General features: G+C 41.5%; 1 protein-coding gene across 1 annotated transcript; it reads left to right on the forward strand.

Moving 5' to 3' along the window:
• Window positions 1-1,002: 1,002 nt before the first annotated feature.
• On the forward strand, window positions 1,003-22,201 carry LOC138025721 (protein AF-10-like). Its single transcript, XM_068872910.1, has 11 exons — window positions 1,003-1,267; window positions 1,345-1,424; window positions 5,595-5,649; window positions 8,509-8,618; window positions 9,606-9,709; window positions 10,806-10,902; window positions 11,879-12,999; window positions 15,185-15,273; window positions 16,383-16,787; window positions 18,855-19,600; window positions 21,130-22,201. Exons 1-11 carry the CDS (start codon window positions 1,156-1,158, stop codon window positions 21,184-21,186), a joined length of 2,976 nt encoding a protein of 991 aa, XP_068729011.1. The 5' UTR covers window positions 1,003-1,155; the 3' UTR covers window positions 21,187-22,201.
• The last annotated feature ends 2,959 nt before the right edge of the window (window positions 22,202-25,160 follow it).

Here is a 25,160-nt window from a genome sequence, read left to right on the forward strand (position 1 = left end):
GTCGTTCTTATCCTGGGTAAGGCCTAAGGATAACAAGGCGAACGTTGACATGGGATGAGAAAGTAGAAAGGTCTTTCGCTGCAGAAATGCCAGAGAGGAGCCCTGGTTATGCTGCTGGCAGCTGTTGAGTCTTTTGAGGCAGGTTGTTCCCAGTTACCTCTCAGTAGGAGATGTTTGTTTGTTTGTTTTGTTTGTTTTGGCAGCTATTCAGCTGATGTGGACCTGCTATATCCACCCACCCACCCACCCACAACACCGGGAACTCCATTTGCGGATGTAACTGACAAAGGCAGCACTTTCTCCTCAGTAATTTAAAGACCCTGAGTGTTGGTCCGGCCGGAGTGGAACTCACGACCTCCCGCATGGCAGCCCGGTGCTCAGCCAACTGAGCCACCGGTGCGCGGTAGACCAAATCAGCCAAGAAATCATTTCCTTCTTTCCATTTCCATACGTCCTTCCAGTCGGGGTGGTTTGATCACCACGCGTGGCTGTGCTACTGTGAAAGTATGGATGCTGTGTTTTAACGATAAAGCTTACGTATATGCCTCTATTGGCAACTCAGACAGTTTAGTTAAAGTGCAGGTAATGGGCTCCTGATACAAATTTACTATATATGGCGACTCTTACATTCAAACAGCCCTTGTTTTGTTTCGTTATTTTTTCAACATCCATTGGTTTACTGAGGCAGTGCAGGATGCACTAATGAGTTGACTCTGTAAAACTGTTGTGCTTTCGTTGACTGAGATAGTCAATAATTTTTTTTTTGTAACGCCCGTTAAATTTTTATTGGGAATACAAGGGATAGTGTAGTTCCAATAAAGAATTCATGGAAATAAAATTAATTTTTCATGTTTTTGTGATCACGTATAATCAGAAGCTCACAACCTTGATGACGTCACGTGAAAAGCAAGATCATCGCGTGTTCCGCGTGTTGTGTCGCGTGTTGTTTTCTTTCAATTTATGGTCAGCGAATTTTCACACGACGCAGCCGCACTACAAACATGTGCAGCAGCATCGCGCGTCCATTTTAGTTTAAAATTCTGCAAACAACTTGGATGGATTCGCATTTCATTGTCCTTCTACTGGCCGATCGCGCCTAATTTGGGTCTGTGTAGCTCTTTCAAGGTGCTTAAAAGAGAACTAGGTTTTCTAAGCATGGTGAAAGAGATGATAGGTGGCTGTTGTGTTTGTTCAGACGAACGGGGATGGGACGAAAACCCGTTGGTTTACTGCGATGGGCACGGGTGCAATGTTGCTGTACATCAAGGTACTATTCATGCATTTTTGATTAACTTTAAAGTGTGCTCGAAATCCGTTTAGTACTTGTATTTTCTTAATTATTAGCTTGCTATGGGATAGTACAAGTGCCGAAGGGACCATGGTTTTGTCGAAAATGTGAATCGCAGGAGAGGATCGCACGAGTGGTGAGTAGATATTTTTCTGGTAAGATTAATTTTAACACAAAATATGATGCCGAGTAAATTTTTTTCAGTGGACGTTTCGATCAATAGTTACTTTTTGAGTTATCGGACGGTAGGAAGGGAAAAAATGTCACGAATTTTATGTTTACATAACGTAGCGTGACTCCCTGACTGGGGATTCATAGCGTCATCGGCTCCCGGGGAAGGGATCCCGGGCTAGATTGCAGAAAACCCGGCCCACAAAATATCGAACTTAAAAAACTGCTCCCGCAGTGCTGCAGTCGTGTTGTAATGCTGCACCCACATGCACAGTCCTACAGCCCCTTAGTCGTCACTCGTTGAAATGATAGTCAGTCTTGTTGCAATGCTGTGTGAAGAAGAAAGCACTCATTTACTGATTAAGCCTAAGCGCTCGTTTCAGTGATTAGGCCTAAGCACTCTTGTAAAATTTTAACTTTCATTTTGCAGTTCAGTCCACTACATTTTTCACCAGATCGTGTGAAGAAGAAAGCACTCGTTTACTGATTAAGCCTAAGCACTCGTTTCAGTGATTAGGCCTAAGCAGTCTCGTAAAATTTTAGCTTTCATTTTCTGGTTCGGTTAAGGACGGTGCCTACTATTGTCATCGCGGATATGTTCTGCGCATCTCGAGATACTTGGGTTTTCCTTTCGGTGATGCTTACAAATACGGGGATATTTTTGCGCCGTTGAAAACTATCCGTAGAAAGTAGACCTTGGTAGGTACCATTGGTATCCAAAAAGAAAATATGGGGTAACCATGCATTTTTGAGAGATAACTAAGCTTCAATTTAAGAAAGAATGCCATACATTGCTTTGTATTTTAAAGCTTTTTACAAATATTATCCATCAATTATCTTTGAAAACATAGGTGGTTACCCCAAATTTTCTTTTTGGATTTCAATAGCGCTTGTTAAGATCTACATTTCCTGCACAATCATAAACCGGGGCAAAAATACCTTTGAATTAATAGGCACCATCCTTAACTACACTTTTCACGAGATTTTCTTGCCCTTGACTCACTCAGGCTTCATTGTCCTACATGTGTATTACTACGGCACTACGGCATTGCGGTTGCAGTCTTTAAACTAACTCAGACTTCATTTTTCATTGACTACGACACTTCGGCACTGCAGTAGCAGTTGTTCACCTAATTTAGTTGCATAATTTTGTTTGGGCACTGCGGGACCGCAGGAGCAGGAGATTTGTGCCATTCAAAGTGGACCTGGTATTCTGCAATCGCTCCGGACCCCGGGCTGATGTGGGGGGTATCATGTGGAAACATCGATAACTGAGTATTTCAAAGTTCTTGACTTTCCCCTGCCCCAGGGACATTTTTTCTGGCAAAGTCCCCAGTATTTGGCAAAGCCAAACTTTCAACAGGCCTTAAAGATGCAAATCAGGACTTGCAAATAAAGTGTTAGCAAACACTCAAGACTGCAATCTGATGATGGGAAAACTTTAATTTGTTTAGCATGAAGCGAAAAACATGATTGTGATGGTTCATTTGCTGACAGTTTATAAGTTTGCAAAATGCAAATGTACAAGCAAATCACAGTGAACGAAGAACTTGTTAACTATCAACGCATTAGGCTGATTTTAGAACAATAACATACACGCTGACATAGGTCAAAGCGTAATACACATACAGTAGAGCTAAAAAGGTTGTGACAGGTTGTTTACCATTTACAAACAGAAACCGGTTGGTACCAGGTTTGTTCAAATGGTAAGCAAAACTCCTGAATGGGAAATTTAGTTGGTATCGGCGTGTACCATTTAAGTTCGTTCAAGTTTACCAAGAGAGTCTGGAGGGAGGCAAAATCATGGGGGTATGCAAATGGTAAACACGTTTTCCGTTTGGAAATTCTGTTTGGGGATTTTGGACTACCTTTCAACAAATCCTGTTTTCTCCAGACATTTTCCGTTTGGGTAGACCAAAATAGGCTTACCATTTACATTCCAACCGAAATTTCCGGATTTTTTTGGTAAATGGGAAACAACCACATTCAAACTATAAGCGGATTTTGTTTCAACATTCAAATGGGATGGAAGACCAATGTCCTGTTGGTGACAATTATTGTTGCGTGATAGTAATAAACTTGCCTAGGTGCATGGTGTACATTTGTGGTAATTTATGCACAACTTGAGACTCTTGTTTTTATTTCTTTGGATTACACAAGAGATGCAGGGGTTTCAATAAGGTTTGAGGCAGTTGGACATAATTATGGGTTTAACACCCAGGCAAAGCATTCAGAAGGCCCTTTAGGGCCTTCCCTCCTAGGGGGGTCTTGGGGCATGCTACCCCAGAAAATTGTGAAATTCTTAAGTTGCAGAGATGTGTTTCCTGCGTTCTGAAGCCCAAAGCAACATTCTTCAACCACAGAAAAATCAAGCCATTTTCAGACAATTTAATGACTTGATACCAGTATCCACCAGAAAATTAGTTCGTTAACATGACACAAAAAAGTGCACTTTTCTCAGCCAGAGGCAATTCGCCTTGCGAAGAAAAATAACTGGCGATGTACCGCGATCTTGTCTGAGCCGCCATTGCAAAACACCTAACATTGGAACATTTCAGGTGGTCTTCGATGGATTGCAATTCTTTTTGCAATGCCTTATAGTAGGGTGATTCGTTCTGAGTTGAATGTGGTTTGAGAAATTGAAGGCAGCGTATGAAATTGTGACATTTTGATAACAGAAGGCAGATCTAAAAAAAGAACAAAAGTGTATTTTTTAAAATTGATCTTGTTATGAAAAAACAGTCTGCTGTGATGTTGAAAGCAGCCACTGGCAAAGTCATGTCCACAGCCTGCTGGCCAGTTTTCCTGGTTCCTGGCCCTTAATGAAGCCCCTGGAGATGACTGTTGTATGAACTTAATCCATTGACTCTTAAATCGCCCCTCATTGATGAGTACAAGGCTGCTGCCTAAGAAAATTTTAAAGGGGCCCTCAGAGCTAAACGCTGAGAACTTAGGAGCCCAACATATGAAGTGAAAGGTGTTGCTGTGAAAAATTAAGGAGCCCAGAGCTATTCTTTGGGAGCCCCAGGCTACCGGGCTCCTGTTAGGCAACAGCCTTGGAGTACTAACCCTAACCCACTCCTGGGCAGGCCTTACCCAGGATTTGAGAAGTTGGCATCCACTAATTTTAATTGGACTAATCAAGGCCCATCCCTTAGGGGGCATGCTCCCTAGGACAATTTGAAAAAAAATGACATGTCTTGGGTGCATTTTCTGCAATTTAGCACCTAGAGCAAGATAAAATAGATGGTGAGTATATTAATTATTTTTATTGAAAGATTTGTAACTTTCCAGGCCCAGTTGAACTCTTAAAGTTGTTGTTGAAATCAAGATGTCAGAAAAAAGAAATTCTCTGCAATGTGGGTGTCACAATGTGTGCAAGGTTTAATTGGTCCTTGATTTATAATATCTCACATGACAAACAAAACAAAAATCTCATAAACCAAACACTACAGAGTTTGCAAAATCATTTAAATCAGCCAGGTTTGTATAAAGAATAACAAACAATCATTACCAACCAGCATTTGCAGGCAACGCGAGTGACGATGCTTGCACGCAAACACGAGATATTGCGGTAGGCTACTAAGCAGCTGAACAATCATGTTGTATTTGAAGAAACAGAAATGTCTTTTTGAGCTTTCTGCCTTTGGTAAACAAAAATTTCCGGTGTCTATTTCATATTTGTGCTAGTGAGTATCTTCAACATTTAGAGTTGGGCAAATCCTTTTTCATTTCAACTGGAATTGCTTACATTAATTTTGAAGTCTTTTTTCTGATACTGTGTTTGTTGAGCCCAAGACAACATTATTATGTTAATTTCGAATAAAATTATTTAGCTGGAACTTGGCTCTAAATCTTTGACCCGTGTATAAGTCGAGGGCGATTTTTGGAGCTTCTTTTGAGGCCGTAAAGGTCGACTTATACACGGATAAATACGGTATTGGGAGGTTCAAGACACATGCAATGTAGGGTAAAATAAGAGTAAATGTGTGACAAAAATTTTGGGGAAAATGATTTTGCTTTGAGTTAGTTAAAGTTCGTGCATGTATTGTTGGAGTACATTCTAATTTTTAACAAAATAAAATGGTTTGATGTCAATACACTTCAACTTGTTACCATGAATTTGATCTTTTAGAAATGTGAACTTTGCCCACACAAGGAAGGTGCCCTGAAGAGAACTGATACTGGAGGTAAGTGACATCAGATAAAATGTTATCTGTATAATCTATATCATGATACCAAGTTTAGTACCATATTTACGTGTGCATAAGTCGATCCCCCATTTTTGATGGCAAAAAAAGCAATTCCTTAATTCTTTGTCAAAATTTTTGTGGGATACTAATATTGTATTCTTCCATTTTGTGGAACTGTCGATACACAAAAAAATCAGGGCCTCAATCGCTTAATAGTTTTGTGGTGAAGCAGTTGTTGTATATGCAGGCATTTTGTCCTTGAGTTTCGAAAAAGTTCTCAGAAAACCGAACATGTAAACCTTAAACTAATCTGTTTTGTTGCTCAAGGAGAAATGGGTTTAGAGGATAAGCACAACATCACAGAAGCAGGAATCAATCTTTGAAAATGACTTCAAAAACGATGCAAAATGTGCAAGGTTTAATTGGTCCTTGATTTATAATATCGCACATGACAAACAAAACAAAAAACTCATAAACCAAACACTATGAACTTTGCAAAGCATGTAAATCAGCCAGGTTTGTATAAAGAGTAAAAAACAATCATTACCCCCAGCATTTTCAGGCAACGCGAGTGACTATGCTTGCACGCAAACAAATGCAAACGTGAGGTATTGCGCCAGGTTACTAAGCAATTAAACGATTGTGTTTTATTTGAAGAAACAGAAATGCCTTTTTGAGCTTTCCACCTTTGATAAACAATTTTCAGTGTCTATTTCATATTTGTGCTAGTGAGTATCTTCAACATTTTTGTACAAATCCTTTTTCATTTCAACTGGAATTGCTTTTTGTAATTCATTTTGAAGTCTTTGCCCACTGAGTTCGTTATGCCCAAGACAACATTATTGTGTTAATCTTGAATAAATTATTTAGCTGGAACTTGGCTCTAAATCTTTAACCTGTGTATAAGTCGAGGGCGATTTTTGGAGCTTCTTTTGAGGCTTTAAAAGGTCGACTTATACACGGGTAAATACGGTATTATGCTGATGATACAACACTGTGCACAGGTAACTAGTTATCTTGCCACCAGCGAACTTGCCACAAATTTGAAATCAATATCACCAATATCATATTCGAATACTACTTCATATTCATTTAACATCTTAACAACAAAGAAAACTGTCAGATTAGCACAGATTAATTTGTTCCTATTATAATTTGTGTCAGATTCATTTAGTTGAGCCTTAACATTGACTCCCCCCCAAGCATCCACATAGGGACAAGTTCATAAACTCAACACGGTTGACAGGTTCAAAAACCTGGGGTCCACGATCAGCTCAAACCTCTCCCTTGAGCCAGAGATCAACGCGAGAATCACGAAGGCCTCAGCAGTCATGTCCAAGCTCCACAAGAGGGTGTGGTCCAACAACAACCTGATGGAGAACACCAAGATGCAGGTGTACAGAGCCTGTGTCGTGAGCACATTCCCCTCTATTCAAGTGAAACCTGGACGACATATGCTGCCCATGAGAAGAGACTGAATGGTTTCCACCTCCGCGGCCTCAGATGCATACTCGGCATAAGATGACAGGACAAGATCCCAAACACCAACGTGCTTGAGTGCGCTCGGCTATCCTCCATCATCACCCTCCTGACTCAGCGTTGTCTCTGCTGGCTAGGCCACATTCGCTGTTTGGATGATGGTGGAATCCCCACAGACTATTTACTTGCTCTACACAGAACTTTCCGAAGGCTCCAGGTCAGGAGGCTGCCCAGACTGCGCTTCAAAGTCATGAAGAGTGCAGTAATCGACGCCCAGTCTTGGAAAATCTCGCAAAATCTTGAGACGCCTGGAGGTCCGCTGCACAGTGCAGAGCAAAACAAGCTGAGCAAGATCACACTGACTACGGGAAGAAGAAGAGAGCCACCCGTAAGTCAAGCTCCACAGATCAGGCAGCAACAGGCCACACCTGCCACCTGTGCCGCAAAGACTGCCACACCTGCATCGGCCTACATAGCCACTCCAGGAGGTGCAGCAACTAGTGCAGCCATCGTCTCCTGAGATGGAAGGAGGCCAACAATGACAAAATTTGCTAGCAAAAAAATAGACTGAAGGACCAATGATAGGCTCTAAAGCAGTGCTCGAAATTAGCAGTTGTAAACTACAAACTCTTGAAACAGAAAACTGGTTAACTTAAACAATTGAAACTGGTTACTGGCTGACTCGCATCCTTTCAAAAACATGCTATTTACTGAACTGAAACTTAACCCTATTTCACTTACCAGTAAATGAATTCTTCCAAAATGTCAATCAAAGTTTTGTGCGCTTCCAGCGATCTATTAATTACTTAATGAGTTGCTGTTGGGGTAACACCCAAAAAGCCACAGGTGCACACTTGGAAATATGGGATACCTAGCTCCGACACCATGTGATTGCATCTCAACACAGCTTACATCGTGGGGGCTTTCCTAATGGGGAACCAAGCATTTATCAGGGCAACCAAATTTTATGGGGTTAGTTGCCGGCTTTTGAAACAAGGACAACCTGGATTTCTTTTTTAATTTTGAGCACCGCTCTACATTACCTTGGAATGTTATGCAATGACAAAGAACAAATTCGATGTTCAATAAAATATGCAATTAAAGCACCAAAGAAAAATGCAACATTAACCCCAGAGCCTTGACTCTGTGCTTAACTCTAGCCTTACAGTAGGTCAATAACAAAAAAAAATTTATTTATAATTTAATAATTCCCCATGAAACAAAACATGTAGTCCTACAGTTTCTCTGAAAGATTTTGGACAGGTCAGGTTGTCAAAATGTTAACTTGCACAATCTATTTTCTAGCCCTTTTCTGCATGTCTCGATTTTAAAGCATTTGTAAGCATAGTGTGATGCAAGGAATGTTTTTGTCTACAGGCTGGGCTCATGTCGTCTGCGCATTGTACATTCCTGAAGTTCGATTTGGAAATGTGACCACTATGGAGCCAATCATTTTGGCATCAGTACCACATGACCGTTTCTGTAAGGTATTGTAAACATTTTAGCCATATTTCGTCTTTCATACATGTAGCATTTCAAAAAACCCTGCATGATCTCCCAAACAATCCCCTTTTTTTAACCACATTCTTTTTGAGGGACCTTGCATTTACTCTAGTTTCGAATTTCCGCAGTTTGCTTGGTAAATTAAAGAGGCAAATAAAATCAAATTTAGGGAGCCTAAACCTGAAGGAAAGCAGTCACCTAAACCAGCTGCATTTGAATCATGAGAAATAACAACAAAAGAACAAGAACACAGCAGCATTGTTTCCAGTTTCTCTTGGGACTTACAATGGTTCCAAGAGAAAATAGAAACAATGCTTATGCAAAATTTTGGAGGGCAACGAAAGAATATTATGGTGTTTTTGAAAGTGTCCTATTAGACACACACAGATTTCAGTAAGTGTCACAAAGTGCCCCCTTGCCTTTCTCCCGAACCAAATGCTGCTCCTTCTATAAGGATTAAGAGCCGCATTTACCCTCAGCTAAGAATACATGTAACGCTAACTTTAACCTTATTCTTGGAAATAGGTTGTAGCAAATGCTTAGACTTAAAGGGACACTCAAAATGTCAAAATTGGGCGTGCATCTAATTTGTTACATTTCTGGGCATAAGTGGAAACTGATACAAAGATGGAGGAAAGCTGAGGAGATGCACCAATGAACTAAACCCAAATGCCAATGCTTGCATTTCGTTTGTATCGTAGACACAAATTGCATGTTCAAATCTTAACTTTTAGGTGCCTCATCCCATCTGAACTGCAAGACATTCAATTTTTACCCCTGTTTGCTGTAATGCAACGGGTTAGGAGTGGCGCCCACGCCTGCAATGAGTCACGGTAGATGCCTTGAGTTACTGTAGAAGCTAAGAAAAAGGAGCCTTGGGGTTGCCTTTTACTGTGGTCAGCCTCTTGTCTTGTCTTGTCTTTGCTGTAATTGGAAACACGAGTGATCTCATGCTTGCACTTTATTTGCAGACATGCTACATATGCGAAGAGAGAGGAAGGGAGAGCAAGACAGCTCATGGAGCTTGTATGAACTGTAATAAGACTGGTTGTAGGCATGCCTTTCATGTCACTTGGTATGCATTGTAATAGTTTTTTTTATGTGATAACGAAATCTGTTAAAGCCTCTAGATTATGGAATACACTATCGTGCAAGGTGGCTTCAACCACCTTCAACAATTCCAAGACTGCCTTCTTTACAACACTGTTTTGCGTAACATAGAAAGGTCATTGACGAGTAGAATTGTCTGGCGTTAGACAGAGTAAAATCTGTGAAGTGTCACTGTTAGGGGTCAATGGGTTACTGTAAATTCTGAAATTTCAAAAACGAGCTTATAGACTACCATCTATGGTGCTATCAGGGTCATTCAAGAAAACAAAGTTAATTTTTTGTGAGTCTACATTTATGTCAATCAATCAATCAATATTAACTGTTAATCTATTAGTGAATATTAGTCTATTACTTGTTAGATAGACCCTGACCAAATGCAGAAATGGCCACCAATTAATAATTTATCCTTGTTTTACAGCAAAATTTCTCACAATTTTACATGTGCCAGCGAGGCTAGTAAGGCTAATTTTAAACACAAAGTCAAAAGAATAATAATCTCCCTTTCCTGATACTATTGTGTATCTCATTCACATTGTCTTTGGGTATTTGTGTGTTCTGTCTGTTACATGTATATTTTATTTCTTTATTTTTCTAACTATTTACTCTCATTCTTAAGTATGTTTAAGGCTATAAAGGGCATCTAATTAGTTTTCCCATACTTTTTTCCTTTCTCTACTATTAGCAGTTTCTGTATAACATACACTTGTCTGGTACTTATGTGTGGTAGAGAGAAAATAAAAATGAAAAAAAAATTATTGGTGGCCATTTTTGCATTTGGTCAATGTCAAGTGCTCAGCAGTTCTTCAAGTAACACCTTAAACGTAACACTATAACTATGATATAACTATTTACCTATATATAGGTAAATTATAAAATAGTGATATCCCAGGTATAAAGCTCAATTCAGTCATCATCATCATCATACATGTAGTTGTTGTCCTCGTCATCGTCGTCACTTGAAACAACTTTGTAATAAGTTTGATTGCCTGAAAGTTGTCGCTTAATCTCTTGGGTGATTTGTGACTTTAATACATATGTGCAATTACGTTTTGACATTTTAGCGCTCAAAGTTCAGGCTTGTTGTGTGAAGAAAATGATGGTCAGTCAGGGCCGACTGTCAAGTATGTTGGTTACTGTCAGTTCCACTGGAATAAAAAGGTATTGCGTTAAGTTCGTTTGTCAGGGGTGCAGGGCTGGTGTAGTGGTGAGAGGACTTGCTTCCCACCAGTTTTACACGGGTTCAATTCCCAGGCTCGGCGTCATAGGTGGGTTGCGTTTGTTGGTTCTCTTCTTTTGGCCTAGAGATTTTTCTTGGGGTACTCCAGTTTTCCCCTCTCTTCAAAAATCAACATTTGATTTGATTTGCGGCAATTTGTTGATTTCAGTTTACAGTGTCCCCAATTAGTGGTCCAGTGCTGGAAAGTCTAGACACTCAAATAAAGTTCCTTTCCTTTTGTCATCTGGTTCAGATTAACAGTTAATTTTTATGTTTTAACCTGCTTATCTTCTTGTTTGGGTGTCGTGATACATTCTTGAAGTTCAAAGAGCATAAGAGAGGCATAAAAATTAGCCCTAGTTAAATCTTCAATTATACCTGTTGCCGCTTGTTGGCAGTCGTTATTAGAATAAACCATCCTTTAATGTAATGATAGTCAACCATTCTTTATCCAAAGACAGCTCAGTTTTTTACGATGTTTACCAGGAAACAGATCATGGAAATTTGCATGCGAAGTGCGTTCTCTCTCTGTGTTAGGTTGACTGTCTAGGCATGACTGTTCAAAGGTTTAACACTAAGCTTGAAGAGAGTTGATCTCGCTTTGAAGTAAATGTTGTGATTTTAAGGAGCTTTGCACCTTCCAAAAAGCACTCTATGGAAATGACAGAAACCAGGATCGGAATCCCTTTAGGCGAACATTCCGATTAATTTTTCCAAATTACCAGGTGTCAACAGAAAGAGTTGAATGTTTCATTGTGGATTGGAACGACAACCATGGAGTCTTTGTCGAAATGGATCGTTCCCCAAGCTTTTGAGCTTGCTGAAATGGGAATCCCCGCCAAAATTGAGTACCCAAGGCCATGGAAACTGCTGTTTCATTCTATTTGATATAGTGCTTTCCACACTTTTAAACTACAGGCGAAGGGAATTCTCTTCAACAGCAAGCCACCAGACAAAACAACCAAAGCACCAGATAAGGAGAAGGATAAGGAAAGCAAAGAAAAGGAGAAAGGAGAAAAAGAGAAAGAAAAGGAAAAAGAAAAAGAGAAAGAAAAGGAAAAAGAGAAAGAAAAGGAAAAAGAGAAGGAAAAAGAAAAAGAAAAAGAAAAAGACAAATCGAAAGCCAAGACCGAAAAAGAAAAAGACAAAAAGATTCCCAAGCCTAGACTTTCCACTGGCGCTGCTTCAGTCTCCTCTGAACAGCCACCTAAGCCCGATATCACTGCACCAAACTTAGCAAATCAACCGTCGACACCAAAACAGAGAGGAAGAAAGCCATCCGTCGCAAAAACCCCAACGGAGATACTCGACTTCAAGGTAACAACATCAGAGTCACAGAAAGCAGCGAGTGTTACGAGTGATAGCCTTAGGCAATCTCCCTTGCCTGGGCTTGTGCCTTTACCACTTGCACCTGTGCAAACGAGCAGCTCTAGTTTGATGGCAAAGGAGACCTCCCCGAGACCATCGTCGTCCACTGTTCTAGGACCTGAAATGTTGCCATTGTCTGTGGCGAGTCAGTTGCAAGAAATCCCACAGCCTCCGACCAGTGATCTTCTTGTAGCTGATATAGCGAAACAAATGGACGTTGCTGTGCCGGCCGCATCAAGCACCCCAAAGGAAGCACCGAAGCAGTCTGTGACTGCTGCGACTACCAAGAAGAGAGCTGCTCCTAAAGGTAGCGATGAGCCCAAGCGCAAAGTTGGCAGACCACCGTTAAAGTCCAAACAGAGCCCAACAACGGCAAATCGCAATCGTAAGAACAGTTCGCCAGCTGCAGCAAGCAACATGGTGACTTCACCCTTGAATACTGCATTTCCACTGACGTTCCCCCAAGATGGCCAAGGATTAACATCTCCGCCCTCCTATTTGTCGAATCAAAGCCCACTGTTTAGCGACAGCAGCAATCAAGGGACAAGCGTACCTCGGAATGGTCCCCGTACTCCCAGTCCCAATCCTTACATGATCCCGCAGCCAAGGAGCAGAGGACTGTTGGAGAATGGCCATGTACAGAGGAACAACAGTGTTACCCCAGGGCCATTGTGAGTATTTTTCGATAGCTTTTCAAAGTAGCGGATTTGACGATATGGATTTTATGTTGAATGGCAAGTGCCTTGGGAGCGAACCCCCAAAGAGGCATGGGTCCTCTATAAATTACTATCATTGAAAGTATGGGGAAAAAAGAAAACTAAACTCGCGTGAATGAAATGGCAACAGGTCTATTATTCAGTTACATAACCAAAATAGGGAGTTTAAGCAAGTACAACGGCAACGAAACGTCACTCCAAAATATCACTTAGCGCTATTGCAAGAATTTCGCGATTATTCCATCTTGTTCACCTTGTACAATACGGGCGATTTATCCTGTAACTGGATGGGTGCGAACGGTTTTAAAGTAAAAATAGCAAATGATTGGTTCATTGTTACTTGCTCACGTTGTCGTCAAAACCTAAAATTTGGTGATTTCACGTTTCTGTTTTGTGGAGTACGGGAAAAATGCACGGAAAATCGTGCTGCACGTGCAGCAGGAGTATTTTTCCTTTTGTAGCCAATCATATTCTTGCTTTGTGGCGTTGTCGTTGCCGTAGCTGTCGTCTTTGCTTAAACTCCCTAATAAGGCGTCGTGGCGTGAAATCTTGTCTTGTGTTTCTTTAGCCCATGGCTTCCTAAGATACCCCAAGTCCCAAAAAAACGGAAAGAAGAAGGAAAAATGAAGACGAAATATTGACAAATTTATATAGCGTCAAAGTACAGGGGCCGGTTGCTCGAAGTCTGGTTTGCTTAACCGTTGGTTAAGAGGTGTCAAAACCTATAGGTTTCCATGGTATTTAACGCTGGTTAACGCTAACCATGCTTCGAACAACCCGCACCAGGACGTGAAATGGTTAACAACCGGACGAAACGTCCGGCGTCCGGCCTCAAATGAAAACCCTCCCACTTGTATCATGTTGCGTGAACTCTTTTCAGGGGCACGCAACTAAAAACGTCGGTAAAAATCGTTCCAGAAAGACTGAATTGGCCCTACGATTCTCACAGTTAGTTGTGAGTAAAATGTTCTTTGGAATTTTTCTGGTAGGACCTGCTAATTGTTTTCCTATTTTGAATGAAAAGGGTAAGCGAGCTTTCGAGGCTAGTGTCAAAAAGTAATAAATATACGGTAAACAACAACAATACGCAAGCCAACTGTTTCGAAAGTAGTCCCAAAATAAATACTCCCTCGGTCGAACTTGGTATGAAAAAAGACCAAGTGACCCCCTAAAAAGTTTCCTTCGCTAAGAGGGGGTGCTCTGAAAACAAAACAAAGTTCTGTTTTCTTGCTATTCGATTGACTACCCTAAGAGGCCATTCAGTGAAAACATAGGGTGTCATTTTGATCGTTCAAAGAGTAAACGTCATTTCAAATTACCCTCAGACCGGCACGAGTTCGTATCGGCCTCCATACATTCCTTTTTGTGCGTTGACATGAGACCGGACAGACCGGTCTGAATTAGTCTCGGTTGCTGGACCAAGACGAGAAATTCTCGTACCGGTAGGAGTTCGGGTCCAGAAATTACAAGCCTGTATGCTTTTCGGTCAGCCCATATATTTTTTAGACAAAACATACCATTTCATCCCGGTTTCATGTAAACGGCTGCAAGAATTCCATTCAGGTACAAGTTCATACCGGTCTGATTTCGTCCCGGTCTCATGTAAATAACCCATTAAGGCCTGGCCAAACGCTCGCAACATTGTTGGGCACAACATGTTGCGTACTTTTGGTTTGCGATATGTTGCAACATGTTGGATCAAATTTGAAAACGGGCAAATTTTTCGTGCAATATTTGGATTTTGCATGATGTTGTACTCATTTTGGCCACGTTCACGCAACATTGTTGCACTAGGGCATGCGCGCTAGGTCCGTTTCTTGCGCGTTAGGGGCTTGGGGCATATAAACATCGACATGCTGCGTTGAGAATGTCGCAAATGTTGCATGCGTTTTGCCAGCCCTTTCAACAAATGTCGCAACATCATGCAACAATGTTGCAGGATGTTGCGTTGAAATGTTGCGAGCGTTTCGCCAGGCCTTAAGTCTACGCCGATGAAGGTATCAGCTTTCCTCTCTTTTGATAATTTTCAATAACCTCACACGTTTTTCTTTGTCAAGTAGTCTAGTCCATGTCCATATTAGAAAATTGCTTGTAATGTGCTGACAAGTTCTGGTGCTTCTATGGTTATTTCATTCTGCAGGCAATTGCCGACCAGCTTGGAAGAGCTGCTGGAGTATCAGTGGGAACAGGGAGCCCAGTTTCTAATGCAACAGGCGTCACAGTACGATGGTACAGTATTGCTACATTATGACCTTTCTGTTTCATTTAAGGACGTTCGCGCCCAAAACGTTCCCACGTACAGATTTTTTTAAAACTTGCCATGCAGAAAGGTAATGATCTAAATTGGCCAAAAAGGCAAAAAAAAATGGGGGGTCACCGTGCTCGTTTTCGAGATCATGAGGTGCACTTTTAGAAGCTTGCGTTATTTTTAAACGATCTTAGCTTACAACTGTCAGCAATAAAAAAGCTACATTAGCGAACTTTAGATCAGGTAAACGTACTCAATTTAACATAACTAATATAACTAAACAAACTATTGCAGCTGATGTCCTTTTCTGAGGTGAAATAGACCTTGAAAAACGATACATATTAGTCTAAGAAAGAAAACTTCGGTCGCACGAGAGCATAAAAGGCGAAATATTTGTAACTTCTCACGTACAGATTTTTTTTGTTTTTTGTTAAAATGGACAAAATCAGGAAAAGAAGTGATCTACAGAAAAAAAGGGGCTCATCTAGCATTCAAGAGAGTAAAATCGCTGCGAAGTTCTCAAAGGGATTGTCTATTCGCAGAAGACCTGGGTCCAGAGCTATCCCATAATGCCACATGCTTTCACGTTCCATTCTTGTGGAAAATGGTTGCACCTTTAGCATCGTGTTTACCTTCGTGGTCTGCGATGCATGACGTGTGCGTGACATGCGCGAACAAATGCGCAGTAGCAATGGGCGCGAACGTCCTTTAAAGCGTACGCTTCTTATCTTGCATTGGACAAAGTGTTGGAATCTTTGCTGCTAACGCTCGCCACAAATAAACAAAATAAAAACATATGAAGTGGAGAAGTTTTGACGTTGAGAACGCAAGGCAGAAAGGCAATCCCGTACGAAGTAAAATGCCTCCTTGAGGCTTTCCAGCCTGACCGTTTCACTACATTTTTTTAAACTCGTCCTCGTGAATGGAGGTTTTAGGTTGAAGGCGGCGTGAACATTTTAAGAGTTATTCGAAGTTTGAGGTAAAGAAGGGATACCCTCAAGTTCTAAGCATTGTGGTTATAAACTTGGGGGTTACTCAACAGTGCTGTTCGAGAGAGTGTTGCACAGGGTTTTATTCGTTTTCTCTATAGTTGCTTCGCTGATGAACAGTCTTCACCAGCTAAAAGCCGACAACGCTCGACTCGAGGAGCGACTCGCTACTTTGACGACACGGAAAAACCAGTTACTCCAAGTCAACGTCCGATTAGCCACACCCATGTCCTGTACGAACACCAACTCTACTACATCACCTTGTGTCACGAAACAAACTACTCCGAATGCCTCAAGCATTACAACAGTCTCAACTCAGGGAACGTTAACGGCTGACACGAGGACGACCCAGATCAGTGATGGACCTCGAGGCTCCGTCAGTGCCAGCGCAAACGGGTCCGCAAAGACGGAGATCTCTCCAAGTGGTACAGAGACCAAAGTCCCTTCGATCGGCGAGAGTAAAGTCCCTATTAGCGCAAATGCGAAGCAAGCAACTCTTTCCGGAGGTAATGAATTTTGAATTGGACCGATGTTGATCTATTTTAATTTCTTCTTAAGCAGAGGACATACTAATAACAATCTACATGTATATTGTCTTTCCGAATGCGTCAAATCATAGTTAATCTATCGAGATGGTTATGAAACTCAGCAAGTTTCTTTGTTTCGTGTTTTTGTTGGCTGTTTTAGCCGTGACCGTTGTAGCGTGCAAAGCGGGCCTTTTTTGGCAGGCTGACGCTTGTTGAAGGTCCAACGTTCGTAATGGGCCACCATTTTGAAAGCACACAGCCGGTAGGGGATTGGGACGAGGGGCGGAGAAGTGGCGGACAGGAGGAGAAAGGGTAAGGTTAGGGTTCTCTGCGCTTCCCAACCCCCCCCCCCCCCCCCCCCACCACCATTTCATACTGTCCTCTTCTCCGTGAGTGCAATTTTTTTTACTTCTCCCAGTCCTCTGACAGTCTTTATTCAAAATGTCGGCCGATAAATCTTCGTAAAACACTCTTGCTTTGCAGGCTGGGGTTTCATAACCAGTCCCTCGATTAACTTTGCTCGAATGAATAGCGTAGCGCTTAAACAAATTTCTCTAAGAATCTCACATCATATTCTCAGCAAAGTCTAAGACGTAAGCAAATTGTTTCCTTTGTCTTTCCCGCGCCAAGCTCCGCACATGTATTTGCTTTCCTTTGTGATTCGCTCATGTCAATCCTCTCTGTCTCTGTTTTGTTTGACTATCTTTTTTACTTTTGTGATCTTTAAATGAAACCCTCCCTAATTATTTATCAAGAATCAGGCAATTTTCACTGTACATGAAAGAAAGTTATATTTGAAGCGAGGGTGAAGAATTCAGGCAACTTCAACGGATCACGTCTACTGTATGGGGCTGTTTACTTGAGAAACTAGTTCCGTACCTGGATGACTACTAAGAGTACTTGATTTCGTATCGGGATTTCGTGATGCCCGCTTTATTTCATATCGTGTTTGCATGAAGGCACACTTGACCTTGACAAATACATGCCACTTTGGATTGACGAAATTCACGCATGCGCTACCCGTTCCAGTCCTTCCAGAAGTCTCGTTCATACGATTGGTTGCTCCTCGTTTACATGACACTGTTGCAGGATTTCGTACCGGAGTGAAATTTTCTGGCGGTATCATGTAACATGGTGGTATCTGGAACAAATTCAACGAGTAGTCAGAACGTGTCTCAAGGCAAGCGCCCTAAGCCAGATTTTTCAGTTGTCTTTAAAGTGACAATTGCTTAAATTGTCTAGTTAGATGCGAGGATCATTTTTACCATTGTTAGTACTGTGCGTATTAGTGATGGTGATTAAAACTAATCCGGTTAATCGTATCGTTTGCCCGTGTTTAGAGTAATTGCTGCGTTTGACGTGATGCCCCTCGGTTAACGATCGTGATGCCATACGATTTCAGCGTCTGGACGCCATCTTGGCTGGCATACGTGGCTTCGATGTCATTTGATAGTGCACGGCTTGCCCAAGGGAAAACAGCGATTCCCGTTTGTACACCTCACTAATCCTTGATTATTTCTGATTTTAGTTTTGTTTGTTTGTTTTTGTTATGGTAAAACGCTCTACTCGTTCCCCATTGTGGACAACTGTAACCTACATTGAGTCTAATGGCGTTTGATGAATGTCCTGTTGTTTAACAATTATTCGCCGAAGGCGAAGTGATTATCGGTGAATATTCACCGAGACGAAGTCGAGGTGAATATTCACCGATAATCACTTCGCCTTCGGCGAATAATTGTTTTAGTATAAATACACAGGTGATTATTTCAAAAAAGAGGAAAAAAAACCTTTCAACGGGAAATCATCTTGAACTTACAGTGGCAAAACGACTACTGGCAGCCATTTTGTCCGTCGAGGTGATTATCGGCTGATAATCCGAGATAGCGGGCCAATGAGAGCGCGCGATTTTGTATAATCACCTGTGTATTTATACTAAAATGGGATAATCATACTTTCGACTCTTAATTTGGGGTGCGCGCGCATTTAGTGTTCCCGTCGCATTTTTGCTGAAATTACCATAACAATCAGGGTTTGATTTTGTTGCAGATGAGAGGACGACAGGGAACGGAACAGAAGCGAAGGCAAACAAGACAAAAGATCTGCCAGTCAAACGCTCAGAGGCGAGTCTATCAGCAGCTCAGGGCATTTTGCCGTCTTTGCCATCTGCTGCTTCACCTAAACAGTCGCCGAAGATAAGCGGCGTGATTCTGCAGCCGCCGCAGCAGCAGATAGGGAAAACCGCGCTTCCGCAATCAACGCTCGTCAATCAGCAAGAGAAAGAAAAACAACAACAGCAGAAGCCGACACAAGTAAACCAAGTACAGCAGATTATTGTTCCGACAGCGCTTACAACTTCGAAAGCTAGTCAACAACTCCAATCACGATTTCAGACGCAGCAAAAGATTATACTCCCTCAACCATCGCCCGTAAGCCAGACATTTTCGACGCAGTCGTTCTCACAGCCACAACAAACGGCCAGTCAACAGCACGTTCTTCTTCAACTAATAAAACAACAGGAAGATCTTCATCGGCAGAACTCGGCTTTCACGCACGACAAGCAACAGTTAGGGACTCAGGCAGTGCAGGCCTCAAAGCTGTTACCTACTTCCGTTCCCAGTCAACCATTCTCGGCCCATTCACTGTCGCTTCCTTATCCCGGTTTTTTGACCTTTAGCGATCCAATGGCAGCGTTAGGTGGCGCGCGAGTGGACTTGATGAAGACCACTCATTTAACACCCCTGACGATGGTCTCTTTAGACAGTAGTCAAAATGGGCCAACGGACCGCGCGCAGGTAAGAGCACTTTCATTTCTTTTTTAAATATTTTGTTTATGTTAAGGACGGTGCGTACTAATTCAAAGGTATTTTTGCCCCGGTTTATGTCTATGCAGGAAATGTAGATCGTACCAATTGTTATTGAAATCCAAAAAGAAAATTGGGGGTAACCACGCATTTTTCAAAGATAATTGATGAATAAGATTTGTAAAAAGCTTCAAAATACAAAGCGATGTATGTCGTTCTTTCTCAAAATGATGCTTAATTATCTCTCAAAAATGCAAGGTTACCCCCAATTTTCTTTGTGGATACCAAGAGTACTAATTAAGATCTACTTTCTCTGGATAGTTTTAAACCGCGCAAAAATATCACTGTATTAGTAAGCATCACCAATAGGAAACCCGAGTATCTCGAGATGCGCAGAACGTAATGCGCAATAACAATAGTAGGCACCGTCCTGAAAAGGCCTATTTTCACCCTAGATGCAACGCAATCGTTTGTTATTGTTTTGAATCTCGAATACCGTATTACGAATGGCCAACTATTTTTATCGCCCCAGTTCGTGTTGTTGAAAACAAGAAACATCGCCGTTAGCCTGGTCGTCGTGTGATTTACGGGGTCATTTTAACAAGTGAAAGATCAGGATTCTGCAGTGTCTGTCAAACGACAACTTAGGGATCTTAGCAGCAAGGTGCAAAAGACCATTCAACCCGTGTTTACTAGCCGCAAGCTTAAACACGATCTAAGCTTGCGTGAGCCCAAGCCTAACATCGTAACCCAGCAATGCGTTGTTTATTTATTCAAGTTTGACCTGAGCGATGCAGGTTATGTCGGGTACACAAAGGGCCACCTTCACACGCGCGTTGAGGGACACCGTCAAAAGGCGTCATCTATTTACAGGCATTATTGCAAAGAACAGAACACTGCTGTTCCGAACAATTTCTTAGCACGCTTCAATGTAATCAAGAAATGCAGGAACAAATTTGACTGCCTTGTTAATGAAATGCTGTGTATTCAATATCTTAAACCAGCATCGAATGTACAGTCGGATTCTCTTCGTGCTAAAGTATTCATGGCACTCTTTTATGCAAATTTGTTTCAACTTAGCCTTTTCACAAACCGCATTTTATCTTTATGTAACCTTGATAATGGCGCAAGATGCACCGAAACGTCGGTTTCTATCACTTATATTTCTTGTTTCATGTATTTCTAAATCGTTTCTTATAAGACTTTTGAAACCGTTAAAATTACCTTTATATTTATGGAGTCGACTGATTTAGACATTGGAGAATCACCGTAGCGGAATTTTTACGGTTCAGCTAGTCAGCAAGACTGAAGCTAACGAGCTAGGTGATATTGTTTCGTAACGAAAAACTTTTCACTTCAGTTACTTTGATATTAATAATTTCCAACGTAGTTGAGACTGGTGTCGGCCAAAAAACTCTTCCTAAGTTGTGTCAGCAACGTTGTATATTGTTTCCCGCGTTTCCACAGAGCTTTACACGAGTCCTTCTTGTTCTTATATGCAGTTTTACTTTATTTGTTAGTATTTCGACCTGGATAAGAGTTCAAATGCCTCGGACAAGACTTCAAGAAGTGGTTAATGGTTTTCCTTCAGGAGGTTACGGTTGCTGTCCATAATTGCGCATGTTCATCCCAAGCGAGCCCCGAATGGAATGCATTCAGTTGTCTTGAAGTGTAAGGCCGCAAACCACCAATTCAAGACGAGAGTCACTGCAAAAAAAAAAAAAAAAAAGCCCGAACACAGTGTCAGGAAGATTATATTCGATTCTTTGACGGAAAACGCAACACATGAGATTCTTTTGTATATATTATTCTTGCCATACGTGATTGGTCATCTCATTAGAGGGAATACTACATCCCGGATTTTGTCATAGACTGCGGAAGAAAACGGAAACTCGGTAAGGGTGGTTGGGTTATGAGATCGTTGGAACAGGAGACATGAAAAATAATGTGATTTGGCAGCCACAGTTTATTGCGCAGGTTGTCAGATGTGCTGCAGGCTAAACGAGTGACTTGGAAGATTACGTAATAAGCGTTTGCAAGGTAACGACAGATATCAGGCATAATTATGTATTTTCTGTTAGCCAAATTTCGAATTTCGTTTTAACTTCTTGTAATCTTACTTTTTGCCTGCCCGCTGAGACTGACGAGGAATTACTCAAATTCATGGTTTTAGGACACGCAGTAGCCTGCCCTTTTCCGTTACTCCCAAACACGCGTCTTACAGATGCTATTTAACATCACCATCAGGGTTTGGGTAAACACAGAGTGGTGATCTCGGATGACCCTGGCTTTTCAAACCTGGGAATGTCCCTTGCTTCACAGCAAGAGGATTTTTAGAACGATAAATATCAATCCATTATTTGAAAACATCTTTTTAGCCGACTCAGTGGACGATAAAGGCAAGAGGAGCCTTTGCCATTTTCTATACATATTTAAACTTAAATCGTTGAACAACAGTGCCTCATTTTAGCGTCACTATTAAAGGTGTTTTGACTCATTATCCAGATTTATCTTGTGGAAGTACTCTTATTTGTTACTGAAATGGGGTCCTTGCATTGTCTTGCACTGTCGTATAATAAATTTGCCGCAAGCGTATGAACTTTCATATTAACGTGAGATACCTCGGGAGGGTCAGTTGAGTAGTCGCATAATGCTTGTCCCAGAAGTGGGGTGGACGTGGTGGGTGGGGTTGATCATGGGATGGGTGGTCACTTAGGCGTCCTTGTTTGTTCCGGTCATGACTGCCTGAGGCTTCATGCTAGCCATGTTTGTGGCTGAAGAGCACACTCAAGAGGCTTTCGAAGTGACAGCAGAATGACAAAATCAAAAATGCTTTTTGATTTCTGGCAAAAGTGTCATGAAAGCTGATGACAAAATAATTCCACAGCACCATTTAATTTTCTTTCGAAAAAGGGCATCCACGTTAGTAAACGGCTTACTAACGGTCACCTTCGAATTGTTTGAGTGTGTTCAAAGCTGGCGGCCTTTCGTGGGGAGGAGCGTTGCGTGATGACCAGGGAGTTTTTCACTTACTTCAGAGGTCCTCAGTGACAAAGGTAGCGGTTGCTACGAGTGACTTCTGTTATTCTCTTATTCGGCAAAATAATTGAAGCGTTTTTACCCGACCGAATGCTAGTGTTTAAAGGAGACAATTTCACTGGTTTGCGCTTAATTCCTGCTGAACTTGACAACGTCGCCACCCGCCAACAAGATCCTTTATAGGTCTTTTTAGGTGGCGGCCGATACGGCAAATTTTCTCGAGGAGCAAGGAGAAGTGATCCTCGGACTTATCTGGACAATTTTAATCAAATGTCTGTTACAGAAGACACCTAAAGAATTCAGACGGCTTCAAAGGGATTCAAACCCATGACCTCTGAGATGCCGATGCAATGCTCTAACAACTGAGCTATGAAGCCACAAAGTTGGGAGCCGGTCAGCCAGCACTTTAAGGATGGTGCCTACTAATTAAAGATATTTTTGCCCCGGTGTGTGATTATGCAGGAAATGTAGATCTTAACAAGTGTTATTAAAATCCAAAAAGAAAATTGGGGGTAACCACGCATTTTTCAAAGATAATTCATGAATAATATTTGTAAAAAGCTGTAAAATACAAAGCAATGTATTGCGTTCTTTATCAAATTGAGACTTAATTATCTCTCAAAAATGCATGGATACCCCCAATTTTTTTTTGAATACCAAGAGTACTTACGAAGATCTACTTTCCCCGGATAGTTTTAAACCGCGCAAAAATATCCCTGTATTAGTAAGCATAGGCGATAGGAAACCCGAGTATCTGGAGATGCGCAGAACGTATGCGCAATAACAATAGCTAGACGATTGTCCGTTCGTAATGTTATAGGTTGGGAGTAAAATCTTAAAAGTGATGCGTGACCTGACAGGACACCAATGCATGTGCATAGCTGGTGGTGGATATTTACCTCGCTGCTTGGCGGCTCGGTGAATATCCATCACAAGCCACCGCTGACGTGAATAATTGTTTTGGTATAAACAGTGAGATAATATGGCACAAAAAGTTCCCGGTGGGGGTGGGGGGGTACTTGGGTCAATTTTCACTGGGTATGTGCCGCTGGCCTCTCAGAACCCCTTCCCCTTATAGTCTATTTTATTGCCAATTATAGACCCCCTCTTAGTCACTTTTGGATAAATGCAATTTTTGCGACCCCAACTTAGTCAATTTCTGTTTATGCATAAACCTTACATATAGCCTTTTAATTGTAATTTCAAAACGGAATGTAATGCGACTAGTAAATATCAAATCGACAGCGCTACAGTTCTTTCTTTAACAACTTTTTTTTACCGCAAATCTTTCCATTTTTAAATCCCACCAGCCAGAATTTTCTTCCCTCCCAAAATCCCGACAATTTGCGATCCCATTCTGGTAACTCTGTCGGGAACTCTGTTGAAATGCAACGCCATTACAGTCAATCCAGTCGTGAAAATGCTACCCCATCCAGCGGTACACTCCCGGGAAAGAGATGAGTTGCTCGGGTGAATAGCAAAGGTGTATTCGGAGTTTGAGGAACCATTCAGAGCGCGCCTTCAACGCTATCCATTGTTTTAGTATATACTAAATACATTTATTTCATCGTCGAGAGAAATAGTTCGGCAAAGAACACTGGTAACGTTTCGTTCGATTTCTTATTGCATTTTTCAATGGTCGCGCAACAAAAAAATAAAATCGAAACCGTTTAATGAAATAAGCTAATTTAACTTGGGATATTGGAGGAGACAAATTCATAAATCACCTCGTGAATTCACAGGTCTGTGCGGTACATCGTTTCTGAATTATTTGTCGAAGCGTTTCACGCAACTTTATAGAGTTTTAATTTAGCTGAAAAAGGATGAGAATATTCGTATGGAGCCGCCATGTTGGTGCACCAGCGTTGTACACCAATATGCATGGCGGCCAGGCCCGGGTTGCTCGAAGTATGGTTAGCGCTAACCAGCGTTAAATACCATGGAAACGTATAGGTTATGATACCTCTTAACCAACGGTCAGTGCTAACCAGCCTTCGAGCAACCGGCCCCAGACATATATCTGGAATTCACTTAGCGATGAAAGCGCTTACTTTTTGCTCATGAGATAAAATACATGTGTATGAACACATCTCCTTGTGTACTTGAAAAGATCAGACTGCTGAGATTCATAGGCATAGACAATTTTTTTCATGTAAACCAAATACAGTCAACTCTCTCATAGCGACCACTTCTCGTAAGCGACCACCTCCCGTAAGCGACCACTTCGTAAACAACCGTTTTGTCTCTCAGTTAAATACTGTTCCCAGAGCTCTCTCGTAAGCGACCACCACTCAAATTTCTAAAGCGACCGCGACCACTTTTTAGGCCAGAAATTTGACATATTCTTTTGTTTTCTGTTTCTGGTAAGCGACCACCCAACATAATCATGTATGATCGTTAGTCAATCACTACTCAGAAGTGACAAAAGTTCAATCAGTTTAACGACGCTAGACCGGACTGCTGACAGATGATAACAGTTTACATTAATTGTTACAGTGATCTGTTCCAAAAT

This window comes from Montipora capricornis, chromosome 1 (assembly GCF_036669925.1).
Source record: "Montipora capricornis isolate CH-2021 chromosome 1, ASM3666992v2, whole genome shotgun sequence".
Taxonomy (NCBI): Eukaryota; Metazoa; Cnidaria; class Anthozoa; order Scleractinia; family Acroporidae; genus Montipora; species Montipora capricornis.

Bases quoted from the DNA above. Each gene is read 5' to 3' on its own strand.
- LOC138025721 (XM_068872910.1), top strand. From the start codon at position 1,156: ATGGTGAAAGAGATGATAGGTGGCTGTTGTGTTTGTTCAGACGAACGG. The intron at 16,788-18,854 runs GTAATGAATTTT...ATTTTGTTGCAG, and splicing joins GCAAGCAACTCTTTCCGGAG to ATGAGAGGACGACAGGGAAC. The intron at 19,601-21,129 runs GTAAGAGCACTT...TTTATTTGTTAG, and splicing joins GGCCAACGGACCGCGCGCAG to TATTTCGACCTGGATAAGAG.